Source organism: Bufo gargarizans, unplaced genomic scaffold (assembly GCF_014858855.1).
Source record: "Bufo gargarizans isolate SCDJY-AF-19 unplaced genomic scaffold, ASM1485885v1 original_scaffold_1260_pilon, whole genome shotgun sequence".
Lineage (NCBI taxonomy): Eukaryota > Metazoa > Chordata > Amphibia > Anura > Bufonidae > Bufo > Bufo gargarizans.
This window is the reverse complement of record NW_025334288.1, coordinates 89459-108462: the sequence shown is the minus strand read 5'-3', so window position 1 is coordinate 108462 and position 19004 is coordinate 89459. Positions and strand designations below refer to the sequence as shown.

General features: G+C 46.0%; 1 protein-coding gene across 1 annotated transcript in view; it reads left to right on the top strand.

Moving 5' to 3' along the window:
- Positions 1 to 14912: 14912 nt before the first annotated feature.
- Positions 14913 to 19004, top strand: part of NME9 (NME/NM23 family member 9) — a 37560-nt gene continuing 33468 nt past the window's right edge. The window contains exons 1-2 of the mRNA XM_044273875.1: positions 14913 to 15010; positions 18668 to 18725. Of these exons, the coding sequence (XP_044129810.1) occupies positions 14978 to 15010; positions 18668 to 18725 (91 nt within the window). The 5' untranslated portion in view covers positions 14913 to 14977. The remainder of the gene's footprint in view (positions 15011 to 18667; positions 18726 to 19004) is intronic.

Below are 19004 nucleotides of genomic sequence, written 5' to 3'. Positions count from 1 at the left end.
TGATGAACCACAAAACGGGGGAACACCGACTCTGCCCCTGGTTGTTGTGGTTTACCATCTATTAGTACATTTCCCCCAAGCCCGGGATAAGGTTGGATCCCAGTATTGTACAGTGCCAAAATGATCTCCGGAGACATTGATGTCCACCAGCTCAGTCCTCAGCGGCAATTCCTCCATGTCTCCCACCATTACACTTAGCAGGGTTGCTTCCCCCTCTTCCACCGAAATGGCAGTCACCCCTACCGCTGGCTCTTCAGACTCAGGTTGCCAGGGTTCTGGTCTCCCCCCTGAGCCAGGCCACTCTTCTAGGGTTATCCCTGTCACATGGGTATCAGTCAATCTCGTAGCCGGCCACAGTGCCGGGAAGTCTCTCTCTATTATAAGTTCATAGTGAATGTTGGTTGAGACAGCCACCTTGTGGGTCCACCTGCCGGAAACCATGGACAGATACACCATAGCAGTAGGGTAGTCTTTTAAGTCCCCATGTATATACATGACCCCTACTTTACGGCCATTATACTCAGCGGAGCTTAGCAGGGTCACCAGACTCCCTGAGTCCAACAGAGCCTCCGCTGGAGTGTCTCCCACCTCCACCTGGCACAGGTTGTTCAGAGACTCCGGAGCAGCCACGACACACAGTTTCCTGGCATACAATAATTGATGGAAGCCAAAGTTCGTGTCCATGGGTTTCCCCTGCTGTGGACAGTCTGCTCAAACATGGCCAGGCGCCCAACACCGCCAGCAGACCATTGGAGCGGGGTCCACAGGGGCCTCATCCGGGCAGGTTTGGTGGGCACCAGTCGCCCGGTCCGGAGGGACACAGGATTTGAGTGACCCCCTCCCAAAAGAACCCCCCTGTAAGTTCCGGGTAGCCTCATAGCGCTCCACCAGGTCGACCATCTCCAGCGCATTACCTGGAAAGACCTGACCAATCCATTGCTGGAGAGAGGGTGGCAGAGCCCTCCAGAACCTGTCTGCTAGCAACCGGTCCAGCATAGCAGTGGGGCTCAGCACGTCAGGTTGTAGCCATTTTTGCATCAGGTTGAGCAGGTTATTATACTGGGGTATCAAGGGTTCAGCTGGGTTGAACTCCCACTGATGCACCCTCTGGGCCCGAACCAGCACATTCACCCCCAGTCTTGCATAATCTCCCCCTTTACCTTTGGATAGTGGTCCGCTTGATCGTCCGGCAAATCGAAGTACACGCGCTGAGACTCTGATGCCAGGAAAGGAGCAACGACCCCCTCAGCCCACTGGTCCGGGGGCAGCCTTTCCCTGGTGGCCACTTTCTCATACATCGCCAGGTATGTTTCGATGTCATCTTAGGGATTGCTGCACGAACAGCTTTCCGGGCATCGTGGACACTTGGGGGTGCTCCAGCTGTTTGCAAAGCCATCACGTGTTGTAGCAGCAACTGGTTGGTCTCTTGCTGCTTATTAGCCTCGCAGATTAGCTTCCATGAGGGCCTTCAAAACAGCCTCAATTTTGTCACGTGACAGGTTTAAACCTAGCAGGTTTGATAAACGACATACACCCGTGCGCAAACCTAAAATATTTTGGCGATCACGCCAGCCTCACTGCGCTTGCCCACATCCTCCACCAATTGTAGGGATTTGCTCTGGTAGGCAGGGTAAGCGGACGCAATACAGAGGCAAGACCACGGTTGAAAAAACAAAAGTCCAGTGTTTATTCACACAGAAAATAAAATAAAATGCTTTACAGACACCTGTGTTAGTTCACACAGCAAGAGCTCCCAAAAATAACATAAATCACCTGGCAGACCACAGTAGGCATTAGGGCGGCTGACTCCCAGCAGGTGGCTCTCATGCAGCTCCCTCAACTCTCGGAGGAACATACCACACCCAGCTGAGCTGCTGGTTTTTAAACCCAAGCCCAAAACCTGGCCTGGACGTGGGGAACAGCCACCCACCCTGCTCTTTGGCTGCTCCCAACAAGAACCGTCCCGGATTGGCTTTACAGCCACACTAAGTAAAACTGAATTGCTCTTTTTGGTGAGCCAAGTAAAATAGTGTCAGCGAGCCCTAGCTGCCGCTGACACACAAAATTACCGGTTCTTATCTCACAGAGGCCAGGAACCTTGGTGACACGTACCTTCCGTCAATGACGGACCCTTGTGCCCTCCTACAACACCCTATGGATGACAAGGTTCTGCTGACGATGCTGCTAATGATATGCAAGTTCCTCGAGGGTAGCTCACTCCAAGAATGAACTACTGATGGCACCTCACCCTATGCAAGACCTAGAATGAAAAGTTGCTGGCATCTGAGTCACCATGTGCTACAGAAGACACCTGATAAGACTCCTGTGTATACAGGACCTACAATGTACCCAACCGAGAACAGAGACTAAAATCTGAGAGAATATGACCCCCACTTCTAAAGGACCCGAGTATCATGGATACTATAATGGTCCATAATGGTGAAATAATTGGAATCAATACAGAGACAGTTGGTGGTAAGGGGAGGGGATCATTAAAATATAGTCCATATATTAGAGGAAATCTGTCATCTAGTTTTACCCTATAGAGCTGCGGACATGCAGGAATAGATCTCTGCTAGCATGTCCACAATATACCTGTCCCATAGCTCTGTGTGGTTTTATTTTATTTAAAAAATGATTTTATAGATATGTAAATTACCTAAGTGAAGTGCCTAAGCTGGTTACTTACGGTTAAGGAGCCCAGCACCGCCTGCCTTCAGGAATCTTCTCCTTGCTCACAAATATACAGTGCTGTAATCTCGCGATGCGCAAGCTAGCGCATGCGCAGTTCGTTCACTCAGGCTGATGCCAGCAAAGGGAACGAACACTTTGCCGGCACTATGCATGCGCTAGCTTGCGCATCGCGAGATTATGGCACTAACTTTGTGAGCAAGGAGAAGATTCCTGGATGCAGGAGGTCCTGGGCTCCTTCACAGGTGGCGTGGCTGGGCTCCTTAACCGTAAATAACCATGCTGTGGGCACCTTACTGGCTAAGGCTAGTTTCACACTAGCGTTCGTCGGTCCGCTCGTGAGCTCCGTTTGAAGGAGCTCACGAGCGGACCCGAACGCCTCCGTCCAGCCCTGATGCAGTCTGAATGAAGCGGATCCGTTCAGACTGCATCAGTCTGGCGGCGTTCAGCCTCCGCTCCGCTCGCCTCCGCACGGACAGGCGGACAGCTGAACGCTGCTTGCAGCGTTCAGCTGTCCGCCTGGCCGTGCGGATCCGTTCAGACTTACAATGTAAGTCAATGGGAACGGATCCGCTTGAAGAGGTCACCATATGGCTCAATCTTCAAGCGGATCCGTCCCCCATTGACTTTACATTGAAAGTCTGAACGGATCCGCTCAGGCATCTTGCGCACTTAGAAAATTTTCTAAGTTATTAATGCAGACGGATCCGTACTGAACGGAGCCTCCGTCTGCATTAATATGATCGGATCCGTTCAGAACGGATCCGATCAAGCGCTAGTGTGAAAGTAGCCTTAGGCTACTTTTACACTGGCGTTTTGGTTTCCGTGGTGCGATCTGTTCAGGGAGCTCACAAACGGATCAGTTTTGCCCTTAATACATTCTGAATAGATAAGGATCCGCTCAGAATGCATTAGTTTGGCTCTGTTCCGCTTTGGTGTCCGTCTGACGAAACTGAGCCAAACGGATCCGTCCTGAAACACAATGTAAGTCAATGGGGACGGATCAGTTTTCACTGACAATAAAAAACCGATCCGTCCCCACTGACTTACATGGTGTGTCAGGACAGATCCGTTTTGGCTATGTTAAAGATAATACAAACGGATCTGTTCTGAACGGATGCATGCGGTTGTATTATCTGAACGGATGCGTTTGTGCAGATCTATGACTGATCCGCACCAAACACGAGTGTGAAAGTAGCCTAATTTACATATCTATAAAATCATTTTTTTAACTAAATAAAACCACACACACAGAGCTATGGGACAGGTACATTGCGGACATGCTAGCGTCGATCTAGCAGTGTATGTCCGCAGCTCTATAGGGTAAAACTAGGTGACAGATTCCCTTTAATTTTACATGACAAAGTGCCAGGACTACAAAGGCAGCCCAGGCACATATCACGAATTATATATAAGACTGGCACTCACTATGTGGGTCACATCAACACAATTTAATATTGCAGCATAAAATACATTTGCTAATACACCATAAAATTCACTTAAAACAACTCTACACATCCACAGTTACGGATAAATGTGTATGTGTGGAAAGAATAGAGTGAAAACAATCACATTCAATCACAATATAAAATATATTAAAAAAAATATATAAAGAAACCCATAAAAAGCGCATAAGAAGCGCAATGCACTCACAGCAATACTCTACACACAAAGTAGGACTCTATAAGTAAAATCTCTTCAATTGCTGTAATATGGGATATTATGCTGCTCAAATGCCAGATATCCAGCAAGCCTGTTAGTATACAGCGGTATATTTCATTTTCAATTGTGCTCCTTAAAGGGCTTCTGTCACGCCACTAAACTCATTTTTTTTTTGGTCTCCCTAAAATCCTTATGCTGCGATTTCTCTACATATAGCTATTACTCTGGTTCAGTAGTTCTATAAAAAAACAGACTTTTATATTATGCAAATTACCTCTCTAGCAGCAGGTAGGGCGGCTACCTGCTGCTAGCAGCCGCATCCTCCTATCATAGACGCCCCCTCATCATGTTGATTGACAGGGCCAGCGGACGCGCTCGTCCTCTGACTGGCCCTGTCTGCGCTTTAAATCTCGCGCCGGTCTTCAGTTGGCGCAGGCGCACTGAGTGGAGGACGCTCTCTCAGCCGCTCCATCCTCAGTGCGCCTGCGCCGGGTGTACATGTGACGTCATCGGCGCACTGAGGATGGAGCGGCCGAGCGAGCGTCCTCCACTCAGTGCGCCTGCGCCAACTGAAGACCGGCGCGAGATTTAAAACACAGACAGGGCCAGTCAGAGAACGAGCGCGTCCGCTGGCCCTGTCAATCAACATGAGGAGGGGGCGTCATTATGAATGGAGGATGCGGCTGCTAGCAGCAGGTAGCCGCCCTACCTGCTGCTAGCAGCAGGTAGCCGCCCTACCTGCTGCTAGAGAGGTAATTTGCATAATATAAAAGTCAGTTTTTTTATAGAACTACTGAACCAGAGTAATAGCTATATGTAGAGAAATCGCAGCATAAGGATTTTAGGGAGACCAAAAAAATATATATGAGTTTAGTGGAGTGACAGAAGCATGTCCATGTGACTGTTAAATCCGGCAAGAAGGAATCTCCGCCTGTATTCCTATAGTAAAAAGTTCACATTGGGCATATGACAATAAAGTAGTAACAGTCTTTACTCCTGAAGTGCAATATCCACACTCAATGTATAGCGGTTATATCCGGTAGTAGAAAGTTAACAAACGGGACTGCCAACTGCCGGTTGACTGATCACCTACCGGTAAGATTTCTATTCCCATTCCACTTACCACCACACTGTATTGCCTACAATACCATCGGGCATAGTGCTATTTTGATCACGATGTTTGCTCCCTGCCGGATATAACTGTACGCTCCATAGGGTTGAGCTTTATGGCAGAGTGGCCAGTAAGCCATTACTTTCAGCAAAAAACAAAAAGGCACGTTGCGAGTTTGCGAAAAGGCATGTGGGAGACTCCCAAAATGTATGTAGGAAGGTGCTCTGGCCTGATGAGACTGAAATTTAACTTTTCGGCCATCAAAGAAAAACGGGATGTCTGGAGCAAACCCAACACATCACCCTAACAGGGGGTTCAGACCTGAGCGTTCTGAAACGAGCGCTCTGTATGCGCGATTGTACGGGCGTTTACAATCGCGCATACAGAGACTGGCGTTCACACATTGTCACGCGTTCCCGAATATCTATGTGCTGGAACGCGCGACAAACGCCCCAAAAAAAGCTCAAGAACTTGTTTGAGCGTCGGGCGTTTTACAGCGCGATCGTACGCGCTGTAAAACGCCCAGGTGAGAACCATTCCCATAGGGAATTATTGGTTTCTCCGTGTTGAGAGTTTTACAGCACGTAGAAACGCGCTGTAAAACGCTCAGGTCTGAACTTAGGGTAAGGCCTCTTTCACACGGGCGTCATGTTTTTTGGCCGGATGCGTTCAGTGAAAAGCTTGTGATTTTTCTAGCGAGTGCTGTATTTTTACTATGCGATTGCGTCGCGTTTCACGCGCGTGAAAAAAAACTGATCCATCCACTAGATTCACCTGTAATGCAAAGACAATATAAATAGCCCCAGCATGCAGTGTTTTGTTGGACAGCTCCATTTTTTGTGGTAGAGTGGTTTTTGTGTGGTTGACGTGTGTCTTTGTTATTGGATTATCCTTTGCAGGATGTCCACTTTCACCCTGTCAACTGACCATGTCTTTTTGCACTGGCTGGTGTCCCGTTGTTTTGGGGAGCAGCCAGAAATGATTGAGGAGGAGCCGCGGAAGAAGTGTATGTGGGTGCATCCTATACTTTCGCAGAGGCCCAGCAAAGGACTCTTTTTTTTGGCTTGTACGCTCCCTCCAAAGTTCTTCAATTATAGGCCAAAAATCCAATACATGAATGTGTGTTTACAGATTGTGAATAAAAACTTTAAAATGTATGGATCTTTTGTGGCTAATGATGTTTTCCACAAATCATAAATCTATATTATATTGTGTGTGTTTGTGCCAAATAAACACCAAAGTTAACAATTATAAACTTGGAAAAAATAAACGTGTTTTATTGCACACTATATTCCAGTATACTATGGCTTTTAAAAAAAAAAAAAAAAAAAAGGGAACAAATATAAATTATACATTTACATAACGTCTTGATGGCGACGAGGCTCCCTGATAATGAGGGGCAGAAATTTGTTGCTGTGAATGAGGCCCGGAGTAGTGACTAGGCCCAGGTTGAGTGGATGATGGGCCCTGATATTGGGGTCCAGTAAATTGTGTCTGGGAAGGGGGCCCAGAGTATTGGCTTGGGCCAGGTTGGCTGGACGATGGGCCCTGCTGACTGTAACAGGGTTCCCCCTGAAACTGTGGCACATATTGGGCAATTGGTGTGCCATAGGGATCCCTTTGGGGCTGAAATTGTTGGGGGCCCTGTGAGGGCTGACTACCTGCGGGGTGGTGGGGGCTAAATATGTTGCCATGACAGCGCAGGCTTTCCAGCGCGTCAAACATTTCTGTCGGCTCTTGGGGGCGATTAGCTACCTCCAGAACTATTTCTAATGCAGTTCTGGTTCGCAGTAGTCGTTCTGGAGGTAGCGGACGCATAAAATGGGCCAGACTACGGGCAAACATGTCGTGATGATCCTCCTGCCGTGCTCTAGATAAATAATCTAGAACTTGCAAATTGATGTTAGACTCGGCAGGAGGCATTGCCCGTCGTCTGGCCCTGCTGGGTAGAGCCAGAGGGGAGGTGGGGGACTCGCCACCAGATGCTGCAGGAGGCCTTGATGGTGCTGTGCTTGGTCCAGCTCCACTTTCAGGCTGGGCTGATGTGGTGTCCTCCTCACATGCACCTGATTGGTGTGGGCCCGACTCATCAGCTTCCTCCTCTAGGTTGTCTTCAGTTCTAAAAACAGTAGAAAATGCATAAACATATGTTGAAATTTCAATACTTTAGTTACATTATAACAGATTTAGCAGGAATAACACACACACTCTTTAACTTGAATGTCTATAATAATCATGTTATCTTTAAGCAAAATGGCGCGATAAGCTATTGCATAATGCATTTATAAGCATTTAGTTAGCATCACATGTCACATAAATCATGTGTATTACCCTGCTGCATCTGTAACCTATATGTCCATACCATAAATACTACTCAGATGACCATTTCAGTATGACTATAAAATGAACTTACGGACGCAGCTCCATAACATCGCGCAGGAACATCAGCTGCTCCATGAAAAGATAGGGCCTTTTCTTGGGAGGGACCAGACCCGCTCCGCCCACGATGTTTCATCTCTTTGCGGAACTGGTCCCTGCAGCTCCGCCAACGATTCTTGACCTCCTCAACTGGTAATACAAAGACATGAAAGGAACAGGTATCAATATCTACATCTATTCATAAAAAATAGTCAATTAACGCCTATATACTAGGAACAATAACGTATAACTACGTCTATATACTAGGAACAATAACGTATAACTACGTCTATATACTAGGGAGTACTGAAAGCCTCAAACATGGTATACATTATGTACTTACTTAAATTCCTTCTACTTGGGCCTTGTGTCTTCTCCCAGATTGGGGCAAAAAGTTCCTGGGTAATTTCCGTCCAGGCAGCATCCTTTTTGTAGCGGTCCTGATACTCGGCAGCCCAAAGATCCCAGATGCAGGGCCTCTCCTGCACCAGGACAATCAGTTTTTCAACGTCAATGACGTGTGGTGATTTGGGCATTTTTTCACTCCGCAAGGGCTGGAAAAGTTTGGCCTGATTTGGAGAGGACCAACTACCCATCTAGACCTAGGAGAGAATCCAAAGAAAGTGTATTTGAGCAAATCGTTCCCTACACGGATCGACGCATACACTTATCCATAATCAGAAGTAGGGCTCGAATCCATCGCGAGCTAATACGAGAGTTGCCGGGAGAATGACACGCAAACCAGACGAGGTTTGATGATGTCAGAGGAAGGCCACGAGACCAACAAACAACGCCGAAAGCAACTATCGTTTTTACCATATTCAGCGGCGATACACAGCGAGTCGCACCGAAGCTGACCACCTAAAAGCAGCGAACATCACGCAGGGGAAGGTAAGAGGGTGAGCATCAGGGGGACGCCCCAGACGCAACCCCTATATACTAATACCTAACCCCATATATTAATATCTAACCTCCATGCTATATTGATTGCCAGCAGTGAAAACACTGACGGATATTGGGAGATTCAAACATCTATCCTAAGTCTTCAATTTGCTTGTCTGGATATTTTATACTGCACGAGGATTCTCATCACATTGAATAATATCTTGACACTTTGTTTCAGCATTTTTACCTTGACACTTGTTCTTGTGAATTAATATATTTTGGAAATAATTTTGGAACTATTTGAATAGTTTTGCCACACTATGGACACTTTTGGAAATACCTTTTGATATCTTTATATTTATCTGTATTTATTTGTTTATTTATTTTTATCTATTATTACATATGGTGCTAATGTATTAGGTATACCTGAGGCAGGATATTTATTCCAGACACCAAGAGATCAGCGATATTTATTAACTATAGTTATCAGCTAGATTCATCAGCTATATTCATCAGTTACATCCACCAATATCTATGCAATTATGTTTTAATGTTATATGTGTTGCTAATATAATTTTTTTAAAAATGTGAAGAGATAAACTATTGATAACCAGGTGGTGAGTGCTTATTTTATTCATTTCCTAATTTCTCCCTCTTCTCAGACACCAAACTGACGCAGACAGACGCTAAAAAACGCCTACTTCCTGTCTTTAAATTCTGAAGTGTTGCTTAGTTACAAGCGTGAAAAACGCAACGCATGGTATCCGGATTTACTGCGTTTTTTTGCCAGCCCCATTCACTTCTATGGGGCCTGCGTCGCGTGAAAAACGCACAATATAGAGCATGCTGAGATTTTTACTCAACGCACAAGTGATGCGTGAAAATCACCGCTTATGTGCACAGCCCCATAGAAATGAATGGGTCAGGATTCAGTGCAGGTGCCACACGTTCACTTCACGCTTCGCATCCGCACGGAAAAATCGCCCGTGTGAAAGGGGCCTAAGAACACCATCACCACAGTGAAACATGGTGGTGGCAGCATCATGCTGTGGGGGTGTTTTTCAGCAGCCAGGACTAGAAAACTGGTCAGAGTTGAGGGACAGATGGATGGTGTTAAATACAGGGATATTCTTGAGCAAAACCTGTACCACTCTGTGCATGATTTGAGGCTAGGACAGAGGTTCACCTTCCAGCAGGACAATGACCCCAAACACACACGTGTGGTTTAAGGTCCACAGGGGCGAGTATTCCGCGCGGGTGCAATGCGCGAGTTGAACGCATTGCACCAGCACTGAATCTGGACCCATTCATTTCTATGGGGCTGTGCACCCGAGCGGTGATTTTCACGCATCACTTGTGCATTGTGTGAAAATCGCAGCATGTTCTATATTGTGCGTTTTCCACGCAACACAGGCCCCATAGAAGTGAATAGGGCTGCGTGAAAATCACAAGCATCCGCAAGCAAGTGCAGATGTGGTGCGATTTTCACGCACGGTTGCTAGGAGACGATCGGGATGGGGACCCGATAATTTTATTATTTTCCCTTATAACATGGTTATAAGGGAAAATAATAGCATTCTGAACCTGTGGTGACATCACTCCGGTCATCACATGATCCATCCCCATGGTAAAAGATCATGTGACGGACCATGTGATGACCGGAGTGATGTCACCACAGGTCCTTTGACTGCAATCAGCAAAGAAAGACAGAAGAGATGCCGGCTGCGCGAGCAAGTGGATTAAGGCGAGTTAAATTATTATTATTTTTAACTCCTCCAGCGCTATTGTACTATGCATTCTGTATTCAGAATGCTATTATTTTCCCTTATAACCATGTTATAAGGGAAAATAATACAATCTACAGAACACTGATCCCAAGCCCGAACTTCTGTGAAGAAGTTCGGGTTTGGGTACCAAACATGCCGATTTTTCTCACGCGCGTGCAAAACACATTACAATTGTTTTGCACTCAAGAGGAAAATTCACGCATGTTCCTGCAACGCACCCGCACCTTTTCCTTGCAACGCCCGTGTGAAACCAAAGGGGAAACATGTAAATGTGTTGGAATGACCTAGTCAGATCCGCAAAACACATACGAATGTGTGAATGGACCCTAACAGGTCGGGGTAGGATCTTCACTAAATTTCAGTTCTCTGGTCACACTAATGTTCCCTTAACTTCAGGCTGACCCATACTATCTCCAGGTGTAGAGTATACTTTAACCTATAAATTACATGGCCTGTACACATATGTCTTGTACTCCTTGAGTTACATACAATTTCTATTAATATTGTCCACATTGTCCCTGGAGGAATGTGGCTCCAATACAGCTTTGCGCTAAACTATATATCGTAAATAGGCACTGTAGGCTACTCCTATCACACTGGGTCCTTACCTGAGGTCTTCACCTTAGGACCCCTTTAGCTTCAACTTAACTTACTTTTATGTAACATAGTATATAAGGCCGAAAAAAGACATTTGTCCATCCAGTTCAGCCTGTTATCCTGCAAGTTAATCCAGAGGAAGGCAAAAAAAAAACTGAGGTAGAAGCCAATTTTCCCCACTTAAGGGGGAAAAAATTCCTTCCCGACTCCAATCGGATAACTCCCTGGATCAACGACCCGTCTCTAGTAGCTATAGCCTGTAATATTATTACACTCCAGAAACACATCCAGGCCCCTCTTGAACTCGTTTATTGTACTCACCATCACCACCTCCTCAGGCAGAGAGTTCCATAGTCTCACTGCTCTTACCGTAAAGACTCCTCTTCTATGTTTGTGTACAAACCTTCTTTCCTCCAGACGCAGAGGATGTCCCCTCGTCCTGGGGATAAACAGATGATGGGATAGATCTCTGTACTGCCCCCTGATATATTTATACATAGTAATTAGATCTCCCGAGTCGTCTTTTTTCTAAAGTGAATAACCCTAATGTTGATAATCTTTCATGGTATTGTAGTTGCCCCATTTCAGTTATTACTTTAGTGGCCCTCCTCTGAACCCTCTCCAGCTCTGCTATGTCTGCTTTGTTCACAGGAGCCCAGAACTGTACACAGTACTCCATGTGTGGTCTGACTAATGATTTGTAAAGTGGTAGGACTATGTTCTCATCACGGGCATCTATGCCCCTTTTGATGCAACCCATTATCTTATTGGCCTTGGCAGCAGCTGTCCGACACTGGTTTTTACTGCTTAGTTTGCTGTTTATTAACATTCCTAGGTCCTTTTCCATGTCAGTGTTACCCAGTGTTTTACCATTTACTATGTACGGGGGATTTGCATTATTCCTTCCCATGTGCAAAACTTTACATTTGTCAGTGTTGAACCTCATCTGCCACTTATCTGCCCAAGCCTCTAATCTATCCAGATCCATCTGTAGCAGTATATTGTCCTCTTCTGTGTCAATTACTTTACACATTTTAGTGTCATCTGCAAAAATGTATATTTTACTGTGCAAGCCTTCTACAAGATCATTCATAAATATATTGAAGAGGAAAGGGCCCAATACTGACCCCTGAGGTACCCCACTAGTGACAGTGACCCAATCTGAGTGTGTACCGGTAATAACCACCCTCTGTTTTCTATCACTCAGCCACTTACCCACATAGAGACGTTTTCTCCCAGTCCGAGCATTCTCATTTTATATACTAACCTTTTATGCGGTACAGTGTCAAATGCTTTGGAGAAGTCCAGATATACGACATCCATTGATTCGCCGCTGTCAAGTCTAGAACTTACCTCCTCATAGAAACGGATTAAATTAGTTTGACATGACCGATCCCTCACGAAGCCATGCTGATATGGTGTTATTTGCTTGTTTTCATTGAGGTACTCCATTGAGATTTCATGACACCAGTAGGAGGCAAGTGTCAGCCGCGGCACACGTTTCCAGGCACAGAGGCGGCACACGTTTCCAGGCAGAAGAAAAAAAAATCATAATTTTTCGCTAACTTGTGACAAAAAATAAAAAGTTCTATGAACTCACTATGCCCATGAGCTAATACCTTAGGGTGTCTACTTTCCGAAATGGGGTCATTTGTGGGGGTTTTCTACTGTCTGGGCATTGTAGAACCTCAGGAAACATGACAGGTGCTCAGAAAGTCAGAGCTGCTTCAAAAAGCAGAAATTCAAATTTTTTGTACCATAGTTTGTAAACGCTATAACTTTTACCCAAACCATTTTTTTTATCAAAGACATGTAGAACAATACATTTAGATAAAAATGTATATAGAAATGTAGTTTTATTTGAAAAATTTTACAACTGAAAGTGAAAAATGTCTTTTTTTTGCAAAAAAACCCCGGTAAATTTCGATTAATATAAAAAAATGTAAAAATGTCAGCAGCAATGAAATGCCACCAAATAAAAGCTCTATTAGTGAGAAGAAAAGGAGGTAAAATTCATTTGGGTGGTAAGTTGCATGACCGAGCAATAAACAGTGAAAGTAGTGTGGTGCAGAATTGTAAAAAGTGGTCTGGTCATTAAGGGGGTTTAAAGGGAACCCGTCATGTGATTATAATCTAATTATATACAATCAAGTACTTTAGATGTATTCACTTACTGGTGTGACAGATCGTTACCTCATAATATACACACAAAGATGCCACATGCTAATGAGCTGATTGGAGTCTGGCGTGATGTCATTGAGTCCAGCGTATATTTAATTCATGCTATAGCCACTCCCCTGCCCACCTGCTGCTGATTCATGTGGAAAATAACTGCCATTCAGCAGCAGGTGGGCGGGCAGTCAGGAGCTCATAAATATTCATGACTCATCATTATCAGCTGGAGCTTTTCAATGCAAGATGTTGGCAGATTGACTGGGTCAATTAAAGAAAGTGACCCAGATTTTTGCTAAGAGAATCAGTTACTTATTTATGTTGCCCTTAGTTAGGACACCATAAAACTGGTGTCAGGTTCCCTTTAAGCTAGGGGGGCTGAGGTGGTTAAAGGGTTTCTGTCACCTGCTCCTAGAGGCTCCGTTTGCCCACCTCTTTTCACGCCCTTCTCCTCTTGATTGACAGGGAAGCACTGCTCTCCTCCCACCAACCATGTCTACTAGAAAAATCTCATGCCGTTCAACATTCGGCACAGTGAGGGAAGGACGCTCGGCGGCTGAACGGTGCGAGATTTACAGTGCAGACACAGCCGGCGGGAGGAGAGCAGCGCTGCATGGCCCTGTCAATCAAAAGAAGGGCGTGAAAAGAGGTGGGGCGAACGGAGCCCCCCCCCCCCCCTAGAGGCTAATTAGTATAAAAGTTTGTTTTCACAATAATGGCTTTAGGCAGCGAGATGGTACTAATATAGTTCTGTTCAGCTGACATTAGCACAATGCCCATTTTTCAGGTGACATAAACCCTTTAATATTGCTTGCAGAAATCCATGTGCTTACCGCCCCATTCAAATGAATGGAATTGATTTTCAGTAGCGGAACTTTCTGCCACAAAATCTGCAGCGTGTGAAAGCACTCCTGTGGATAAACAAAAATAAAAACCTGCGCCTGTAGTGCCCCCTATGCTCCTAAGATGGCATTATGGAGAAAAAAAAAAAGAACATCTGCAAGACATGTGCAACAGAAGTCAGGAAGGGGTTAAAGGGCTGGCATCTTGAGGAGCCATATTACTGTGGTACTAGGCAGCAGGTTACTCTGAGGGGGGGGGGGAGGGATATTTTAGAAACTTTTCTAGGACCCTGCTATTTTCTATGACCTTGGTCTAAGGGCTTAGAAAATACCAGGATCCTCCAATGGCCTTGGAGACCCGTGCTCCCTCCCAGCAGGTCAGGCATAGCGTCTCCCGCGGCCTATGCATGGGGTTTAGCCCTGACAACCAGGAGAATAAGCCTTTCCCAGGAGCAGAGCGCACAAATTACTCATAACTGCATGTTCACACATAAATCGCATCACGGCGCTGAACACATACAGCTTTTCGAACTCCTCGTTGACTTGCATGGCGGTCAGTCAGGGCGCGCCCACAGCAGCTCTAACTCCTCAACTCTGCGCTGCAGCTAGTACTGGCGGGAAACTGCTTGGCTGTCTCAGTTCCCGCCTCTTCTTCTCTGCCATTGGCTGCGCACCACGTCCATCCAGAGTAAGGGGTTTGGACACGCCCCTATGCTTGTATTGTCATGGAGACCAGAGGACAGCGTTGTTTCTCCTAGGAGACGCCGAACTGAGCCCGAGACCCGTAAGAGGCGACGTGTCCTGCGGTAGACATGGCCGGCAAGAAGAAAGACATCGTTCTGCAGGTGAGACAGGACCTCTGCCGAAATGTACCTGCGGCATTACACTGATCAATATTCCATCATTGGCATAGCACTTCATACCACTGAATCCGTATATGGGTCGGATTTTATGTGCCGGAATCTGCTGCTGTTAGGGTACATTCACACTAGCGTTATTCTTTTCCGGTATTGAATTCCATCACAGGTGCTCAATACCTGAAATAAAAGCTTCAGTTTTATCTGCATTCTGAATGGAGAGCATTCCGTTCGCATGTGCAGATTTTTAAAAATGCAAAAATAAATACCGGATCTGTTTTTCCAGATGACACCGGAGAGGCGGATCCGGAATTTCAATGCATTTGTCAGACAGATCCGCACCCGGATCCGTCTACAAATGATATCCGTTAGCATACAGATTTCCGGATCCGTTCAGGGCTCTCACAAGCGGTCCAAAACGGATCAGTTTGCCCTAATGCATTCTGAATGGAAAAGGATCCGCTCAGAATACATCAGTTTGCCTCCTCCGTTCAGTCACCATTCCCCTCTGGAGGCAGACACCAAAACGCTGCCTGCAGCATTTTTCTGTCCGTCCTGGGAATGCGGAGCGAGACGGATCCGTCCTGACACACAATGTAAGTCAATGGGGACGGATCCGTTTTCTCTGACACAATAGAAAACGGATCCGTCCCCCATTGACTTTCAATGGTGTTCAAGACGGATTCGTCATGGCTATAGAAGACATAATGCAACCGGATCCGTTCATGACGGGTGCATGCGGTTGTATTATTGTAACAGAAGCTTTTTTGCAGATCCATGACGGATCCGCAAAAAATGCTAGTGTGAAAGTAGCCTAAAGTTAAAGGGGTTATCCAAACCCTATAATGACCCCGCTAATGCCCAGACCCCTCCTATAGATAATACTTACCCCGCTCCCCGGCACCCGTGTCACTCCTGCTCCCCGCTCGTCCCTGTCGCAGCCTGCTATTGGATAATGAACAGAGCTTCCAAATACGCACATTACAGTCTATGGGAGTTTATAAAAAATGCAGAGAGGAAAGAATACACATGTAAATCTGGATGAAATCCTGAAGCAATACTGATGACAATCTGGATGATAGATTATCCAGAGGGGGGGCAGCCAATAGCAGGCGGTGACGGGAACGAGCCTTCCTAGCATCGCGGGTGACACTAAGGAGGCTTGTCCCCATCACCGCCTACTATTGGCTGGTCCCACCTGATGCCGGATGTTTTTATCCGCACAATGGGGAGATGCAGGGGCGGCCGTGTGGGCGTCAGAAGCAACGTGGGTGTCGGGGAGCGAGGTAAGTACATTGTGTGTGTGAGGGGCCCGAGCATATGGGTGAGGGGAGAGGGCACTTCAGGGGTCGGATAACCCCTTTAAGGGTACATTCACACCACTGTACGTGTTTAGCAGTTCACAAATTGTGTTTCTTTAAAACATGGACACCGGCCGTGTGCGTTCCGCAAAATGCTGAACTCATGCCGCCAGCCCTATGATAGAAATTCCTTGTCTGCAATTGCCTGCGATCTTTTTTTGCATGGCCGCGTAACGGACGTGCGAATGCGGACAGTACACACTGTGCTGTCCGGAAGTTTTGCGGCCCCATTGAGGTAAATGTGTCCGCATCCGGTCCGCAAAATTGTAGAACAGATGCGGACCTATAAATTCGGTCTTGTGAATGTACTCTAAGGCCTCATGCAAACGACCGTTGTTTCAGTCCGTGTCCGTTGTTCCATTTTTCGTGATTTTCTGCGAACCCATTGACTTTCAATGGGTCCATTGAAAACTCGGCTAATGCACCGTTTGTCATCCGCGTCCGTGATCCATGGTTCCAGTCCGTCCAAAAAATATAACCTGTCCTATTTTTTTCACGGAAAAAAGTCAATGGGACCGTGAAAAAACGCGGAGGCACACAAGATTGTCATCCGCGTCCGCTCTTTTCCTATCATTTGCATGGCAAACTTGACTTAGACTTTTTTTACTTTCCTTCATGTCTGGTGATCCTCTAAAAAAAAAGGAAGACACACGGAAACAAAAGCGGAAACGGATCACGGAGCAACGGAACCCCATTTTGCCGAACGGAACACAACAACGGTCGTGTGCATGAGGCCTAATACAGACGGTGACCACCCCTTCACCCCCACACAGTCAGATTCAGTCACAACCGTTGACTTGGCATATTATTATCACTTTCCATACAGAGCTGGTCTCCTTAAAGGGATTGATCTTGAAAAAATAAGGGTCATGTAACCTACTTTTTCCCACTTTAACCCATTTTAACTTTCTAATGTACTTTATTTACTGCAATGTCTGCATTATAAGACCTAAAGTCCCATCACGTCCACTGCTCCACACTGCGCTTCCACCATCAGGTTCATCACTGAGCTCTTCTCTCTTTTCCGATCCAAGCAGAGACACTGTGCATGTCACCTCCGGACTCTTGTGGATGGTAACATAATCCAGTCCCCAGTCTTGACACGTGCACATAAGAAAGGGTTTATAGCACTGCATGCGCCTGCACAAGCGCCAGGACTTGGGGATGACCCATGCCAAGCAGTTAGCTGGTAATGGCTTAGTGTCTCAAACTAGAAGAGCAATTGACATGACGAGCGCTGTGTGGAGTAGTGGACGTAGCTTGATAAAGACCTCTGGGTCGAAACGTTGCTATTTTTTCGGTGTTAATAAATACAAGATTGGATGGGCAACGCGGGTCTCATTACTCTAAGGGTCCATTCACACGTCCGCAAGTGTTTTGCAGTCTGGAAATTGCGGATCCGCAAAACATGGACTCCGACTATGTACATTCTGCATTTTACAGACCAACGCTATGATAGAAATGCCTATTCTTTTCCGTGGCTGTGGACAAGAATAGGACATGCTCTATATTTTTGGCAGGGCCGTGGAACGGAACTACGGATGCGGACAGTTCGTTTTTCCTAGACAGCCCCTTTAAGGAGAGTCAATACCTCCTGGTAGGTGGGCGCTCATTGACTTCCATGAGCATCATGTCATTATACATTCCCTCTGCAGCTGATATGCAGTCAGGTTCTCATCATTAGAGGTCCCAGACAAAAAAAGGGGGTCATTTATGAAAATTTTTACACCAGTTTTTGGCGTAAAAATGTTGCACTACCCCCTTTTTGAACTCATATGACAATATTTTGTGTCACAGGTGTTTTTGTGCCACAATCGACACAAAAGAGTGTGGAGGCCGTGCCTGGGTCCGGGATTTTGGCCCTCACAAATTTACCAATAAAACCTGAAAAAAGGTGTAAATGTTGGTGAAAAATGACTCCAGGTGACTGAAGGTGCACCTATTTGCCTCATCATAAATTTGGTTCATCTTCTGCCGGCAAAGCCAGCGTGAAAGGGGAGTAAAAGACCGGCGTAAAAGAAAAAAAACGGTCTTTGTAAATGACCCCCAATGAGTTTTATTTTCAGTTTTCTCCTGTTTCCAGAGACCTCCAAAAGGAGTGTCAGGGGTCTACATGGTGGATGAGTGCCTGGAGTTTTGCACTATAATTTGTGTAAGACAGACCAAGCCCGTCGGACAATGCGCGCCATGCACTGAGCTATGGCTTCTACATCATGTTTCTCTAATCAGTATGCTATCATATGACCATATTAGTAATAGTAACATCCATTTTTGCAATTTTCAGATAGCCATAAATAATCAGGAACAATGGGAAGAGGTGCTGTCATCCAAAGGACTTCTAGGTAAGATGGAGAGAATACACATTTTAGAAAATCCTCTTTGTTGTTTTCAGAAGTGCTAAACGGAAAAATGATGCCATGTGCCAGGTCACAAGCGCTGTATTTTTGGCAAACTTTGTCTATTCACCGTAAAAGACAAAGATACAGAGGTGCAGGCTGTAATGACTATGATCCGACAGCCGGGCCTAGATCTCGGAGCATGCACAGAGCAAAGAGCGATGAGACGCTGATCTGTACCAGATTTCAGTAGTTGCAATCATGGGAAACCCAGAGATTTTTACT